This window comes from Pyxicephalus adspersus, chromosome 2 (genome assembly GCF_032062135.1).
Source record: "Pyxicephalus adspersus chromosome 2, UCB_Pads_2.0, whole genome shotgun sequence".
Taxonomy (NCBI): Eukaryota; Metazoa; Chordata; class Amphibia; order Anura; family Pyxicephalidae; genus Pyxicephalus; species Pyxicephalus adspersus.
In genome coordinates, this window is record NC_092859.1 from 144,692,452 (window position 1) to 144,707,956 (window position 15,505).

Genomic DNA, 15,505 nt, shown 5'->3' on the forward strand with positions numbered 1-15,505 from the left:
TCAGGCAATAAAAAAAATTAGGAAAAGCTTAAAGCGGAACTAAACTGAAAAATTACACTTACCTTTAATCCTGCAGGACCCCCGCGTTGTCCTGGAATTCCTCTTCGTCCCAGTGCTACCATCTTCACTCTTCTCTTCCTTCTCCTTCCTCGGTCTTCTTGCCACGTCACCCAATCTTGGTGCGAGATCGGGTGATGTAGCCAGCTTTGAATCAACATATCTTTCCCCCAGAGATCTTGAACATGAGCAGAACGAGCAACCAGAGCCTCCAAGGATGCGTGATGTAGGTATCCCTGGAGGCTCTGTGCTCCCATTCAGTCTTGATCGCCTAGGCAATCAAGACTAAAAGGGGAGATGCTGCACCCTTTTTAAAAAATGTGTGTTGCACTTAAAAAAATGAATAACATTTTCCCTTTACATATAAGGGTTGTCTACCCTTTCATGTAAAGTAAAAATGTTGAGCTTAGGTACGCTTTAACTAGACGGGTATTTGCACCTGCTTGGTCTAAAGTCATCACATCCAGGATAGTAGCACCTATAACATTCCCAGGGTCTTCAGATGCCTACACATATATTATTGTATGAGATTTTTGTAAAAAAGTATTTGTCTGGCAACAGCTAGTCCTTAAGTGGACATATATGTGACCCAAGATACAGTAAATTGGGTATTCATTTATATCCAAACCTTTTAAATAAAAGCAGGACTTTAGTCCACCCTGTCACTTTAGACTATAGGCACAAGAAAGTACAACACGATAGTACAGCTCACTCCAGAGCCTTTTCTGTCATGTTAGTAAAATCTTCCTACCAGTGTCTTGATAAAGCCTTTTCTATAAGCAGTTGGGTTAAGTGATGAATAAATAGGAAAAAGTGATACTTGCATTTATGGTCCCAATAAATAGATTAAAGTAATTGCCAGGCATTTCTATAAACTTGCCAACATTTACTGATTGGGCCTCATTTATTAAAGCTCTCCAAGAGTGGACACATTGGGGAGCCTGGGTGATCCAACAAACCTGGAATGGATTTTTAAAAAGTAATTTTAAATCCTGAATCAGATCCATTTCATGTTTGCTGTATTACCCAGGTTCACTGATGAAAGTGTATCTTCTCTAATTTTTGGGAGCTTTATTAAATCATGCCCATTAGGTCTTATTTAATGAAGCTCTCGAGGACTGCAGAAGATAGACTACCATGGGAGGACCAGGTGGGGGATCCAGCAAACCTAGAGTAGACCTGAAAAATGTTGCCATCTAATAGCAAATGATTTTCCAGGATGGATCACCCAGGTTGTCACATGATAATCTATCTTCTCCAGTCTTTAAGTACCCTAATACATCGTGTGGGGGGTCAGAAAATTTTCTTCATCTCAGTAAACTTGAAATAATCTTATATTATTTATGGTCAGTCAATAAGGTAGGGCAAAGAAGTATTAGGCACAGAGATTTTATATTGGCAACTTTTTTTAAGTAGGATTGTGGAGGCAAATGCTATGTCAGTTTAGTTAATTTGATTACCCCTAACACAACAAATTGCATTGGAGTGCTTCCTTAAATTAAACGATGTTCCTGCAGTTTGTGTCCTACTCAATAAAACATTCATAGACCTAAATAAAAGGAAAGCACAGATAATGTTTAGTTTCTGCAATCTATCTCACCTGAACGTTTATTCTCCTTTTATCTAGGATGATGATTTGGAAACAGATTTGAAGAAACTAAAGTCAAGGCCTCCGCCTGACCGACCAGTAGAGGAATTTGAACAGTATAAAGCTTTTTGTTCTGAGCTTTTTATGTTTAAGGTAAGACATTAAATATGTTAAAATATATTCTGCAAACATAAAATGCATTATAAAACAAGCCCTCCAATCCCGGGGAAATAATACCAGCTACAACAGAATCTTGGCAGACTGCCAGCCTGGGAATTCGAGCACAAGACAGATGTTTCTTAGCATTTAGAAGCCGACTTAAAGTATATCTATACCAAAAACTTGTTTTTCTGTTTTGTTTTGGATAGAACAGGGAAAGGTTAGATCCTTTGTCATAATTATACTGACATCTGGGGCTCCATTAGAGAGAATTCCCCTCAGTTTTTATTCTAGGGACAACTTGTTTACTAGACGGGAATAAGGAAAGCAGACAATATTACACACCTAAAAGAGGTTCTAGCATTCCAGTACTTACCTTAAAAATCCTTTTATAACTTTATGTTGCTGTTGGATTTTCCTTACTTCCTGTTCTAGGGGAAACCATTTTAACAAGCAGAAAGTTAAGAAAACTGCAATAAAACTAAACAAAAGTTTTTTTACTTCTCCACTCTACCAAATCAAAAAAAAAGTTTGCAACTGGGTTCCGGGACATGATAGTTTTTATCACCCTTTACTAGCCAGCTGCTTCCATTAACCTATGGGATAGAAGTTCCATTGAATAGAGACCTGTTTCAATTTCATTAAGCTATGGCTGAACACGGTAGAGTTGCAGTTAAATTGCAATTGTTCTAGAGGACTGAGAATTGCCCAAAGTCCTGTGCAGTACAGTGAACTGCACTCTACTGCGCAAATAAACGTCCATCAACCTCTGCAGTGGACTCTATATGCTGCTCCCAGGCACCTATAGAAGAGCCCAGGAGCAGCTAACCACAAACCACACTTCTGTAAGACTCCGAACCATTTTATGTATATTGGGTGTTTTAGTTTAAGTTAATATACCACAGTTTGATACAGGTAAAATTCAAAATGTATTAATTACACATATGAAAAAATATCAACAATTTGAACATATAAAAGAGTCAAAATATCAGTATGATAGAGGCAGGTAAATACATTTTTATACACAGTTTACATAAATTAAATAGTTTCACCTAATACATAATTATCATATATAGGAGAGTTTCACTTGGTAACGCGTTTCACAAAGTCTTCTCTGCTTCATCAGATCAGAAACTATGTTAGATAAGTAAATTACATACATCTATATATAAAAACCCTAAACTAAAAACCCCAATCTTTGGTGCCACCTTGTTTATAGGAATTTTAATTTTATTTTAAAAGTTGTGATATTTGAGGATTTTTAATAAATAAAGAACCTCTGAGACTAGCGAAAAGTGGATAATCTTGGGTGATCAAGCAAACCTGGAATAGATTTCCTAATCATTTGTTGCTGTTAGTTGGTAAATGTTTTTAATCCTAGACCAAATCCAACATTCATGGTTTGCTGGATAACTAATGAAAGTTTACCTTCTCCAGTCTTGGAGAGGTTTATTTATTAAGGCTGGATACATTTACATTAAAAGCAGCTACACTATACAGGTTTGGAATACTTTGTCCTAAAGGTCATTTACTATTGACAAATATGCACATTCTTCCATGTCTGGGCACCTGCGCACAAGGAGGTCTGGATATAATAACCCATTAAACCAAGGAGTGGTCTTATTTATAATGCCCCTTCAGAAAAGTCTATATATACTAAAAAATAATCCAATTTTCAAGATGATAATGTTAAGGATTTTCAATGGTTAAGACCTAAGGGCCCTCCATTGGAAAAAAGTATGAATTATAGGAGAACACTGATAAAAAGAGACCCCTACTAGAGAGAACAATGCAGTTTTAATGAAGTATGTTGTAGCTGTGTAACAGTTGAGTCACATGCGATTAAATGAAGCTTTAGGATATGCAGACTTAAAATTTTAAAATAAAAGGGTTTATCACATTATTTAAATATATTGCCATTTAAAAAGTTGTTAGTCTTTCCCAAGCTGTTTGTATAGCAGTTGGGAAATATGTCAGTGACTCTGGCTGTATGTGTCTTTCCAAAGAGAACCAGCAGATCAGAAGCCATTAATTAAGGCCTTAAACATAAATCTTTTAGGACATAATACTCATCTTTCTTACCTTAAGTTATTTACACTAAAGTACAAAAAAGCACCTGTCTTTTATTATTTGCTAAACTCTAACTATATAATACACGTTAAACAATCTCTGAGAATGCATTTTTTTTTTATTTTTTGCAAACTAAGACTGGTGAATGTACCAATTTTGGTGATTGATGAATATATGTGTTAAAAAGAGATATCTAAATGTACTTTAATGCACAAATATCCATGGGTGAACAACCAGATAAATTGGATTAATAGTGAGTGTCATTCTTTTTTCATCCACTAGATGGTGCTATGTCTATATCCATTCACAATACATACAAGTGTAATTCACTGTAAAAAAAAAAAAAGAAAACTCCACCTAGTGGACAAAATAAAAATAACACATGTCATTAAACCAATGTTCTAACATTTGCCCATGTCTACTAAATACTCTTCAAGTGCATTCAAATACAATTGCCCATCTCTAGTTAATTTCTAAGTGCATTTGCCCCCTTAAGTTTGCACAGAACTATAAAACAAGCACTTTTTTTGAATGATTAGGTAAATTGTTTATCAATCTTATTATTAATATAACTATTAGTAATATTAATAAACAGTATTTATATAGTACCAATATATTACGCAGTGCTTAGGAGTTGAAAATGACAGATAAGATACAGACAGTGACACAGGTGGAGCAGATAATCCTGCCGAGAAGAGTTTACAATCTAAGAATCACCCCTAAATGTATTCTAGATTCCCATTCAAAGCTTATGTTTTACCTGGTTTTTTCTATGCAATTTTAATCTACTTCTTCCTTTTTGTGTCTTATTTCACCCCATCCAGTTTCTCATTAAAACAGCAGCATTGCTATGATATATGGCATTGCATCCCTAATTTAAAAGATGTTTTTCTTAGTGGATTATTCTTGTGGCATTGAATAATGTTCTTGTACAAATCATTTATTATTGTGTGATCTTTACCTTTCACAACACTTGCACTGAATTATTTCTACTTTCTGGCAGACTGTTCAAATAAACCCAAATTATTCAGCAACATAGACCCTGCCATCACCCTTCCTGTCCGGTACTAATCCCCAATATGCATACTGCAGGACTAAACCATATTGTTATGCTTCCATTTCTGATTGCCTCATAAATTAATATGATTATGACAAATATTTTAAGCACACATTATTGCTGTTTTGATTGATGAACTGCAGGATGGTTTCTTCTGTCAGCTGTTTGTTGATGTATGTTTTGTCCATCGATTTCCCTGTCTGTCTGCTTCATTAATTACACTCTATCTATTAGCCATCCCATTTATCTACAAACCCCCTCATCTTTTAAACATACCATGATTCTCCACTATATTACACTGCACTATATCTCCTTGTCTTCTGAAGGTACCAGAACACTACGGTTCTAAGGGCAGATATTATCCATTGGCATCCATGATAAAGGACCCAGCATTGTAATATACCAATTGGGCCCGGTTTACTAAAGTTCTCTATAGCTGGAGAGAAAACACTTTCATCAGGGAAGCTGGGTGATCCAGCAAACCTGGAATGGATTTCTTCAAAGTCAATTGCTATTCCTGGACCAGATTCATTCCAGGTTTGCTGGAACCAGCTTCACTGATGAAAGTGTATCTTCTCCAGCCTTGGAAAGCTTTAATAAATCAGTACAACAGCAAAAAGTTACAAGATCAATACAGTCCTCAATGTTATTTAGTTATCTTTTTTATTAAAAAAATATATATTCATTGTTCAGTGCTGCCAGCCACCATGAAGCCTTCTAAATACTTTCCCACTCCCTTCTCTTCCTAGCATGCACTTATCATAGCTCAATTCATTCTTATAGCTTGGCTGTAACACATCAGGCTGCAGACAAAGGGCATAATTTATTATTGCTCTCCAAGACTGGAGAATATAGTCTATCATGGGAGAAACTGGGTAATCCAGCAAACCTGGATCCAAATCTGGTCCAAGATTGAAAACATGCCAGTTAATAGCAAATTATTTTTAAGAAATCCATCCTAGTTGTTAATGATCACTCATGTTCTCCCAGGATAGTCTATCTTCCCCAGTCTTGGATAGGATATATATGGATATAAAAAGTAATTTGAAATTTTTTTTCATTAGCATATGCTCTCTGGAAAGTAAATGCAGATTTTAGAAAAAAAAAATAACATCATAGAGAAAAATGTCTTATCATATAGATTGTATTGCACCCAAAGTACCAGAAATTTAAAGCATATTGTAAACTTGTAAGACACCACTAAAATTGGAGTATGAGAATGGGTCATCTTCTTTATGTTCACAACTTAGTAAGTTACATCACATTTGTAGCGAGCTACAGGCTTACTCAATAGTGAGCGTAGCCAACAGCTGACCCTAGTGCAGACCTGACTTGGGACCTCCCTGCTGAATACATCATTGGCCCCTGTGGAGAACCCTATTTTCTGAAGAGGATCAAGAGACTTTGCAGTGACATACTTTGCACCTTTCTAAATCCACCCCTGGGCTTACTGCTGTAGTTTACTGTAAGCCAAAATTTAGGCAACATTTTAAGACTTTTCAACTACATTTTACCTATAGATAGGATGCATTGGAGTCAATAGAAGAGGCAAAGTTATGGTGGGTAAAGATTGAGAAATTTCGGGGTTGTTAGGGGCTTTAAATAGCAACGCAGAGTGTTTTCCACTTTTTTGGAGTATTTTTAAGTTTTTTGAGATAGATAACTCAAATGCTGGTAAATGAAAAACCCTAATTTGGTTGTAAAACCAAGACCAAATTTCACAATCATCAAAGTTGCTTGTGTGTCATAGACATCAGCAAGTTTTTGGATGAAAGGAGTACCGACTAAATCTAATGATTTTGTAGCTATGCGTTACAAGTGTCAATATTTCATTTACAAATCACCTGAAATTTTTATAATATAAACCTTTCATTTACACTAAAACAACACAAATGCAAGTGCAATTATTGCTTCCCTGGGAACAAAAATACTTAAGAGAAGAATTTCTTGCCAATAAATAGCTGCTATAAAGGGTTTGCTATGAAATCACTGGACTGACATGAGCTTAGGAACAGGGCCTAATACTTGTAAAGCTTTTCCCTCCTTTAGTCCAACTTGTAGATCTACTTAAGAAGTCTTCTTTGCACTTTGGCTTTTTTTTTCTACTCCTTGTGTCTTGTGATAGATAAAGCTCTGCAATTTACAATCTTGTATTACTTGTTTTAAATTGAATTTGTATTATGTGTCATTTCTGTTTTTATGTTATTTGTGTTGCTACATTTTCTCTTAGTCTTCTACTTTTGCATAAACATAATTATGACACAAAAGCACAGACATGTACTTGGTATGCATTTATTTGTTCGTTACACAATCTTCCTACAATTTCACTTTGTTGGCTTCTTAAAGGACAAGGAATCTGAAATGGAAGACGTCCATGCACATAACATTCCACCCACTGAGAGAATTATGGAGGATTGTAATGGATGTATTAAGCCAAGAACATCTGGAGACGCATTTGCAACAGTGGCACAAATAAATAAAAGTGCAAGTTCCAGCCAGAAATCTATCCTGGAGGAGGGAAATATAAACAAGCAAGAAGAGTTGGTTAAGGAGCATCACCAGACCAAAGACCAACCAGCTTCATGTTCAAGTATGCCTTGTGGTGCATCAAGCTTTCCAAGCAAATGTATCAAATCTTGCAAACCAAAACTAACCGATGGTGTTGATGAATCTGAAAGTCATATGGTGGTAAAACAACTTTTGGAACAGCACAAGGGCAACATACCTTTTCATGACCCTCACGTTTACATGACTGTTGCAGGAAAAACAAAATCTGTTCCTAATTACAGAGTTTTGGCTTTCCCAGATTTCTGGGGCCATTCTTCACCACTACTGTCCTGCAAGCTTGAAGAAAAGAAGTTCGGATCACAGAGGTGATTCTACTAAGTTAATTCTTAAAGCCATGTATTTATTTTTTGCATTTATTTTTAGATCTTACCTAAAACATCAAACCTTGTTGCTTTAGGGTAGTGCTATCAATGAACTACCCATATGTTGACGTAAATTGTTACAAGTTAGGAAAACTTTTGGAGCAATGGTATGAGAGTGTATAGGCATTAGATTTTAGGACAAGTCCCATTGTCTTTCACTGTCTAGATCAGCATTTCTCAATCTTTTTATTATGGGGGAACCATTAAAAAAACCTTCAGGTCTTAGAGACCCCTGCTATAATTGCTATATCCATAGTTCACATTACATTAGCTGAGTATTCAGTGGGAGAATGCGTTTTACAGAGCTGGCCCAGAAGGCCCAAAGTGGTCATGGCTCAGTGTATCCCAAGAAACCTCTGGAGGAGCCCTAGGGTTTAGAAACAACAGTCTGGTAGATATATTGCATATTGTAGCATTTTGTATAACAGTTAACTCTTTAAATGTTTGCCGTTCAAATTTTAGTAAATCCATGTTTATGGTATATGGTGCACATGTAAATCCAGATAATGAAGGCTTTGCTTGACAGCTGGTATTGGGTGAAGGAGTGCTTGCAGTAAGTATGTTGACATTTGGGAGAACGATGCTCTTCTTACTAGCTCATTTGTATTATATCAATTAAAAAAGTAGGTGGGGGGCAAGATATCTGGATAATAAATCTAAGCATTAATCCAAATTTTTACTGATCTAGCTAGCAGCATCTTCGCTGTCAAAGACTGTAGCCAATAGATGGGTAAGAAGAAATTGTGGTTAAGATTGTATCCAGGAAGGATCCTGTAGTCCACTATTAATAAATCCTTGTATGTCTGTGGCTGAGGATACAGATATGCTTTGAGAAGGCATCTGATTCTATCTAGAACTGAAGAAGATAGGTTTGCTGGATCACCTAGGTTTGCCCATGATAGTCTATCATCTCCATTCTTGGAGAGCTTAATAAATAAGGCCAATTGTACTGTGCATTCTTCAGTCAAGCTAAATGCATGGTACCTGCAGGGGTGTAGTCGTAAAAAAAGAAGAAGGGGCACGGTACTATCCATGTGCATCATTGTTAGGTAAATTTGCCCGCCCAACTACACCCCTGCCTATATGTCACCCAAAGGGGAAGAAACTTCAAATGGAGTGATGTCATGATACCAGAACCCACCCCCTCTCCTTTCGCAGGTCTGAGTCTGCGATGGGAGAGTGGGCAGGTTGTGTTCAGAGAGACAACCCACCCACCGCCCTTAGCCTGCAATTCCATACGGGAGACATGGTCTATGGCTCTGGCCAGTGCACCCTCCCCCCTCAGCAGGGTCCTTCTTCTGACCCTGTGGGGGGAGGACCGGCCAGAGCTGCAGACCACCAAATAATTCTTTGCAAAATAAGAGTGGGCACGTGTGCCCATTCCTGAAAAAAAGTGAGGGCACAGATATCCCACCTGTGCACACCTCTCTACAACCCTGGGTACCTTTATCCAGCAGCATACAATGAAACTGGCAATCCATTCTACAAAATGATTTCACATATTATTGTATTTCTAAAATACAGCTTCATCATTATGCATTGCAGGGTCCTATTTCCTGTGGATAGATTTGTGGATATTGAAAGCTTCCCCGAGTTTTCTGTTTAGATGCACACAACTCAACTACCATGCAGCAAAAATTGTCATCTGAGGTCCCCTTCTGACCCCTTCCCACTTTTGGCCCTTTGGCCCTTGAAAAGCTAAATTCCCAGGACAGTGACACCAGTGCCTGCAAACTTTTCTTGTTACACCTTTGTTGTCAAAGAATATCAAGAGCCAAATAAAGTTTTAACATCAATGTAACTCTAATCTATCACTTGGTAGTATTTAAGAAGAACATTCAAAGCCAGCTAATAATATATGGATTAATGTCCTCAGATCAGTTTGTTCTGCTGCGGTATAACATTTTAACATTTGCGATTGAAGTGGAAAGTAATGCCGTTCACCCAGCTTACAGATAAAATAATTCTTCTGGTGTTGCATTTGTGTATGTTACATCTTCTCTTTAGAATTTGTCTTCCTCTATCACATCAACCTACACAGAACATTTGTACCTACAGTGTGATTTTCAAGCCTGCATATCCGTAGAGAGAGAAGTTCACTGCTCTCTGCTTTACACTTTAATTCATCATATTTGCTTTAGCAGAGGCTGTAATGAAAAGTGCATTATATTGTCACAAAGCAGGCTGCCTAAGCTGTTAAACCTGCTTGAAAAGAACATAAATCCAGGATGGTTATCGTAGCAAGCACCAATCCATTTCTTACATAAATGTCTATAAAATTTATATTAACTGCATTTTTCTTAAATCTCTCTTAATATCTTATCAACACTGTTCTGGGGACTGAAAGAAAAAAAAAATGAGTGAAAAACAAATGGCAAGACATTTCAAGCAATGTATACATGAAGATTTTCACTTTAATTTAATTACAATTCTGTAGGTTATCTTGCAAGATAAAGCACAATAATTGATCTTCCCATATGTATATAATAATTCATGAATTCTCATCTTCCCCGCATTGCTTCTATCATAATTCTGGCATAAGGCACAACAATATCCTTTTTATAACAGATCTAATTATTCCCTGGTTTTTGATTCATGGCATGACTATTCTGCATGACATTGATCTATCATTATATAGAAGCCAGTTGCTATTGTGTTACATTTGTATAGCATCTATAGGACAAGTTTTTTTTTAATTAGTCATAATCTTAAATTTGCAAGATTGATAGAGTTATAGTAAAAATTAGAATACATTTTCTGGAGACAATAACTATACCTGATCAAATGTCCCAGGGCTAACTGTATTCATCTGGGACGGCTCTGGCTGTTTTTTTTCTGTTCTTCCAAAGGCCCTAGAGGTGTCTTCACAGGACATGAACATGTATTCTCAGTCAATGTGACTACACCTGTTCATGATCTTTCTTTACCACTATTCTGTGAAGACAATTAGCTTTCTATCTATGATAGGAGTAGATTCTTTGAAATGGACAATTATGACAATGGGGATACCTATGGCTCGAGCTAAGTTGCACAATATGTAAACCATGCATATAACAAATCATTTTGATTGATGATGCGATGGTACCCTGTGATTTCACCTGAGATAGCAGACCAAAATTCTGATCTTGTTACCAGAAGAGTCTATACATGCACATGCATGATTGGTTGTAATAGTAGTCAGGAATGCAAATTATGAAACTTTGCTGTTTTTGGGCTTGGAGTATTTGGCCTCTTGAGTGGCTTGGAATGGGATAATTCTCCGAGCACATGTAAGTAAATTTACTTTTTTCATCTGGTAGTAATTTAGAAACTAGAATTGTGTTATCTATTTAAAGCAGAACTAACCCCATGCTACTCACTTAACCCCATTCCATTGCAAGGTGATGTCATCCTTCTTCATTTCTTCTTCCTCCTTACAATCTTTGGCCATTTTGAGTGGCCATGCTGGGATGATGTAACTCATGCGTGGGACACAAGGGAGTTCATTCATTCCTGGAAATCGCAAGGGAAGCTTGAGTTGCCGGGTTTTTATAGCAATTGACGCTGAGCTGCTCAGCTTTTTTTCCCAACAGGATCAGGCAAGTTAGGTTATTGCAGAAGGGACATTGCCTGTCTCTCAATAACCAATTGCCTTATCCTGTATTTTGCGAAGTTGCACTATACTTCCACTTTGTTTCCACTAATGTTTATACCAATAGAAAAAAACCATCAAATAGAATAGACAGGTACAGGTACACAGGTGCCTTGAACAACACAGGGAAATGATCTATGTTGGAATTTGTCTACCAATTTTTTGTATTCCATTTTTAGGATTAAAATCTTTGAGGATATCCAGCGACATTTGAATCCCAGTGGTCTGCTCAACCGAGTTGTGTTTGACTTGGAAAACCCAAGGTATTTTTATTACTTTCTAACGTGTTTCCATTCACAAAACAATTGCGTACATTTAATTTGCTATTCTGATGAGCAATGAAAATAGGCAATGACTATCACTCATGCATGCATATAGCAATGCTATAGAACAAAGCTTAGCCTAAATGTTACCGTCATGTAGTTTCTCCCGTAAATCCAATTTTATAGATTGTATGAATTCCACAGACGTGAAAATAATTGAATGAACTAAAGCACGTCTAGGTATTGATTAGAATAGATAACTCCACTTGTCAATCATTATAGTAATGGCTATTGCTGTCTTTTATGCTCTACGAATTCTTTTGTGTTTCCAGCATTGAAGAAGGTTGTGAACAGATGAACTGTTTGAAGTTTTTTTCCAAATTTGAATCTGGGAATCTCAGAAAAGTTATACAAGTGCGTGAGTAAGTATCTGGTTCAAGTTGGTGGGAACTATCAAAAAAAGTGATTATTTTTGGGTGCTGGGAATCTGGTCACTTTATTTCTGCATGTGCAAAACAAATGCCCACTGGAGTTACCTGGTGCCAGCAGAGAATCGTACCAAGACCATGGACTTGCATGGTTTAATGTACATTATAAGAAAAGAAAGTTGACAGGAAGGCAGACTGATCTTGGATAGAAAGGAACATCTGTCCTAAAAAATGCCTACCTGTCAGCATTGTATAAAAAAATTAAGAGTTTAACTTTCACTCCCTATGATTAGGTACTTTTACTGAATGACACTGGAAATTCACCATACTCCATACCTATAATCTTTGTACTAAGATCTTAGCACATCAGTATTTCAGTGCCAATATATGGAATTTCCAGTGCACAGTAGTAGCATTTGTTACATTAAACTGAAAAACTGTTTGGAAGAATTCCAAACAGTTTTTGAATTTTCATTTTCAATCTTGACGTGGAGTAGTGTTTACTTGATTGCTATGCTTGCCATGCTTAAATTTGCATCATTTTGGGGTAAACACAGCATGCTGGATGCTGAATGTGGATGCAAACAAAGGTAATTTAAAACTTTATACAAAGCAAATCAATTCACTTAAAGAACAAAATAAACAGAAGAAAATAAAAACCAAAGTACTGTATGCATGATGCATTTGCTTTTGTACTTCTTGCTTCATTATACCTATAATTAGCCTGTCATTGTTTAGTAAATACAGCGTTTCATATTTACTGTACAAAGATAACCTGTAACCAGTTACAGAATTTAGCTACTTTCAGACTGTCAGTGAGGGTAGGGAGTGGTGACCACTTCATCACACCAGTGACCCGCTGTTTCGGGGGAGACCATACACAGAGATTCTTCTCTCAGCAACTCAATGGATAATGATTGGGGGCGGCAGTGAACAGTTCAGTAATACTGACGGATGCCCACTTCCAAATCTGCAAGGGTTGGTTCTTTAAGAACGAGTGCCAGGCAGATAGCAAGGTGCGAGCTGCCAGGAGCTACACAGGATTGCTTGCTTCTGCCCCAGATTTGAACCTGCCCTAAGGCTGCAGACCAGTTACGAATTGACAATAAGATTTAAAGGATGACAAATTGTAAAATGATGATGTTCATCCTACTAAATGCAATCTCACCATATTGTCTTTTTGCAGGTTTGAATATGACCTGATTATGAATGCAGATATCAACACTAATGAACATCATCAATGGTTCTACTTTGAAGTCAGTGCAATGAAGGCTAATGTTCCCTACCGCTTCAATCTCATAAACTGTGAAAAGTCCAACAGCCAGTTTAACTATGGTGAGCAAACTTTTGTTTTCTTCGTTGCTCTATAATGTGTGCACTTTGCAATCCTTTTTGCCCTGCATCATATTGTTTATTTAGTTGGATCAGTGCCGATACCCTTCTCAATTTTGTAGGTGTAGGAGAACAAGTGGGTGGCATGGAAACTTTTCCTCCAATATCCTTAGGCTAGGTATATACCATGTGATAGTTACATACGCTGATTAGAGCAAATTTTCCCTAGGGTTCCTGGATCAATGAACAATGTCACAAAATCTGACATTCATTAAAACATTCCTTTGTGAAGAATCTCCCAAGTTCATGTGTATCAATGACAATAACTGATTCCTTAACAGTGAATACTGCTGTATAAATAGAGCCATAAATATGCTTCTCTCTCATGTTCTCATACCTGTTAGCTTACATTGGCACCATCTACTTTATATTGGTCTCTTCATACCCTCCTTCTGCTTTCATCAATCTCTGATGAAATGCAAGGACTCTTTCGGTTGCGGATATTTCATTTGGATTGCCTGCACCCCATTTCCCATATTTAAAAGTGAATATATTTTATATTTTGATTTACTGGCAATTTTTGGAGAATGTTACATTGATGGAAGACAGATGCAAGCATCCCCGTTTCTCTGATTACTTATCTTTACCTGGAATTTGCAGAGTGCAGTTTATCCAAATAAAAAAAAACATATAAGTTCGAGTATAGTTGAGTGAGATTTGACCTGCAAATGAAACTAACAAAAGAATCATGGTTTAATACTCAGTGTTGAAGCAAAGTGTGTAACATACCTAATATATTAAAGAGTTTGTTACATACTTTGCAAGAGGACACAGCTCCATCTACTGGTGGGCAATAAACCTGCAGGAAAGATTTTTTATAAGCAAGAAATCAATTATAACCAACTCAAAATCACACAATATTTTAAGCTGTAGAAATGGGAAAAAATATATACAGATGTATAGATGAACCTATGTGATTTTGTTTACCTTTTAAATAAACATTTTAAAAATAACACACCGTGGATGTATTTATTGTCTCTGGACACAACCCGCCCACGTTCCCATTGCAGGCTCAGACCTGCGATTGGAGAGTGGGCGGGTTCTGACATCATGCTGTCACTCGGGGGCAAGTTTCTTCCCATTTGAGTGACACACAGCTCCCCGCGCATGCGCAGTCCGGAATCCGTGAAATTAGTGGTCCGTGACGCCCAGGTTGGCGTCAACTGCTCTAGTTAATGTAGTTTTATTGTAGTTTTCCTGTTTCCTCAGGTAAAAAAAGGTACCTGGGTTGATATTCGGATCAGTTTATATCCGAGTATATACCATATTTTTCTGGGCTAAGGACTAATTAAACTATAGCATCTAAAATCTGTTCCGGTGGAATCAAGCATTGCAATCTATAAATAGATGTGCATGCTAACATATTCTTATCTTGTCCCACTGAGTAAATGTTAACTAAAAAAATTGAGCATACCAAGGAATTACATCAGAGGTCATATTTCTTGTTAAAACTCAAAAGAAAAACAACATGTCAGTGTCCTGACTATTTGTAATGCAAAAAATGTTCTTCATTTCTTTTCATTAATTAGTCTAACAGTCAAAGTACATTTTGTGTTTACTGAAATTTGTAGGCCTGTGATCAGGTCTAATTATTATAATTAGTAATGACTGGAGAATATGAGGGAAAAGTTACACTCTCTTGAGACTTACCATTGCAGCAAATAAACATTAAATATGTCAGTATTAGATGTTGTCACTGAATGGCTTAGCCTGTCTAACTGAAATTATTGTTTTAATAAGAGTTATCAAGAGGCTTTCACTCTGCATATCGCTCCATACTTCTTGGCACAATGGCCTGTAAAAATAGCATATATATATATTTATATATATATATATATATATATATATATATATATAGAAATATATTATTATTATTATTATTATTAATAAACAGGATTTATATAGCGCTGTACATTAAATAGGGATTGCA

The 15,505-nt window shown here is 36.6% G+C and overlaps 1 protein-coding gene across 3 annotated transcripts in view; it reads left to right on the forward strand.

Moving 5' to 3' along the window:
* The window catches only part of AGBL1 (AGBL carboxypeptidase 1), a 359,716-nt gene that overhangs the window by 80,455 nt on the left and 263,756 nt on the right, over positions 1 to 15,505 (forward strand). For all 3 annotated transcript variants that reach the window (XM_072402703.1, XM_072402702.1, XM_072402704.1), the window contains 5 exons: positions 1,685 to 1,798; positions 7,278 to 7,804; positions 11,672 to 11,755; positions 12,088 to 12,177; positions 13,370 to 13,518. In XM_072402703.1, coding sequence (XP_072258804.1) covers positions 1,685 to 1,798; positions 7,278 to 7,804; positions 11,672 to 11,755; positions 12,088 to 12,177; positions 13,370 to 13,518 — 964 coding nt within the window. The remainder of the gene's footprint in view (positions 1 to 1,684; positions 1,799 to 7,277; positions 7,805 to 11,671; positions 11,756 to 12,087; positions 12,178 to 13,369; positions 13,519 to 15,505) is intronic.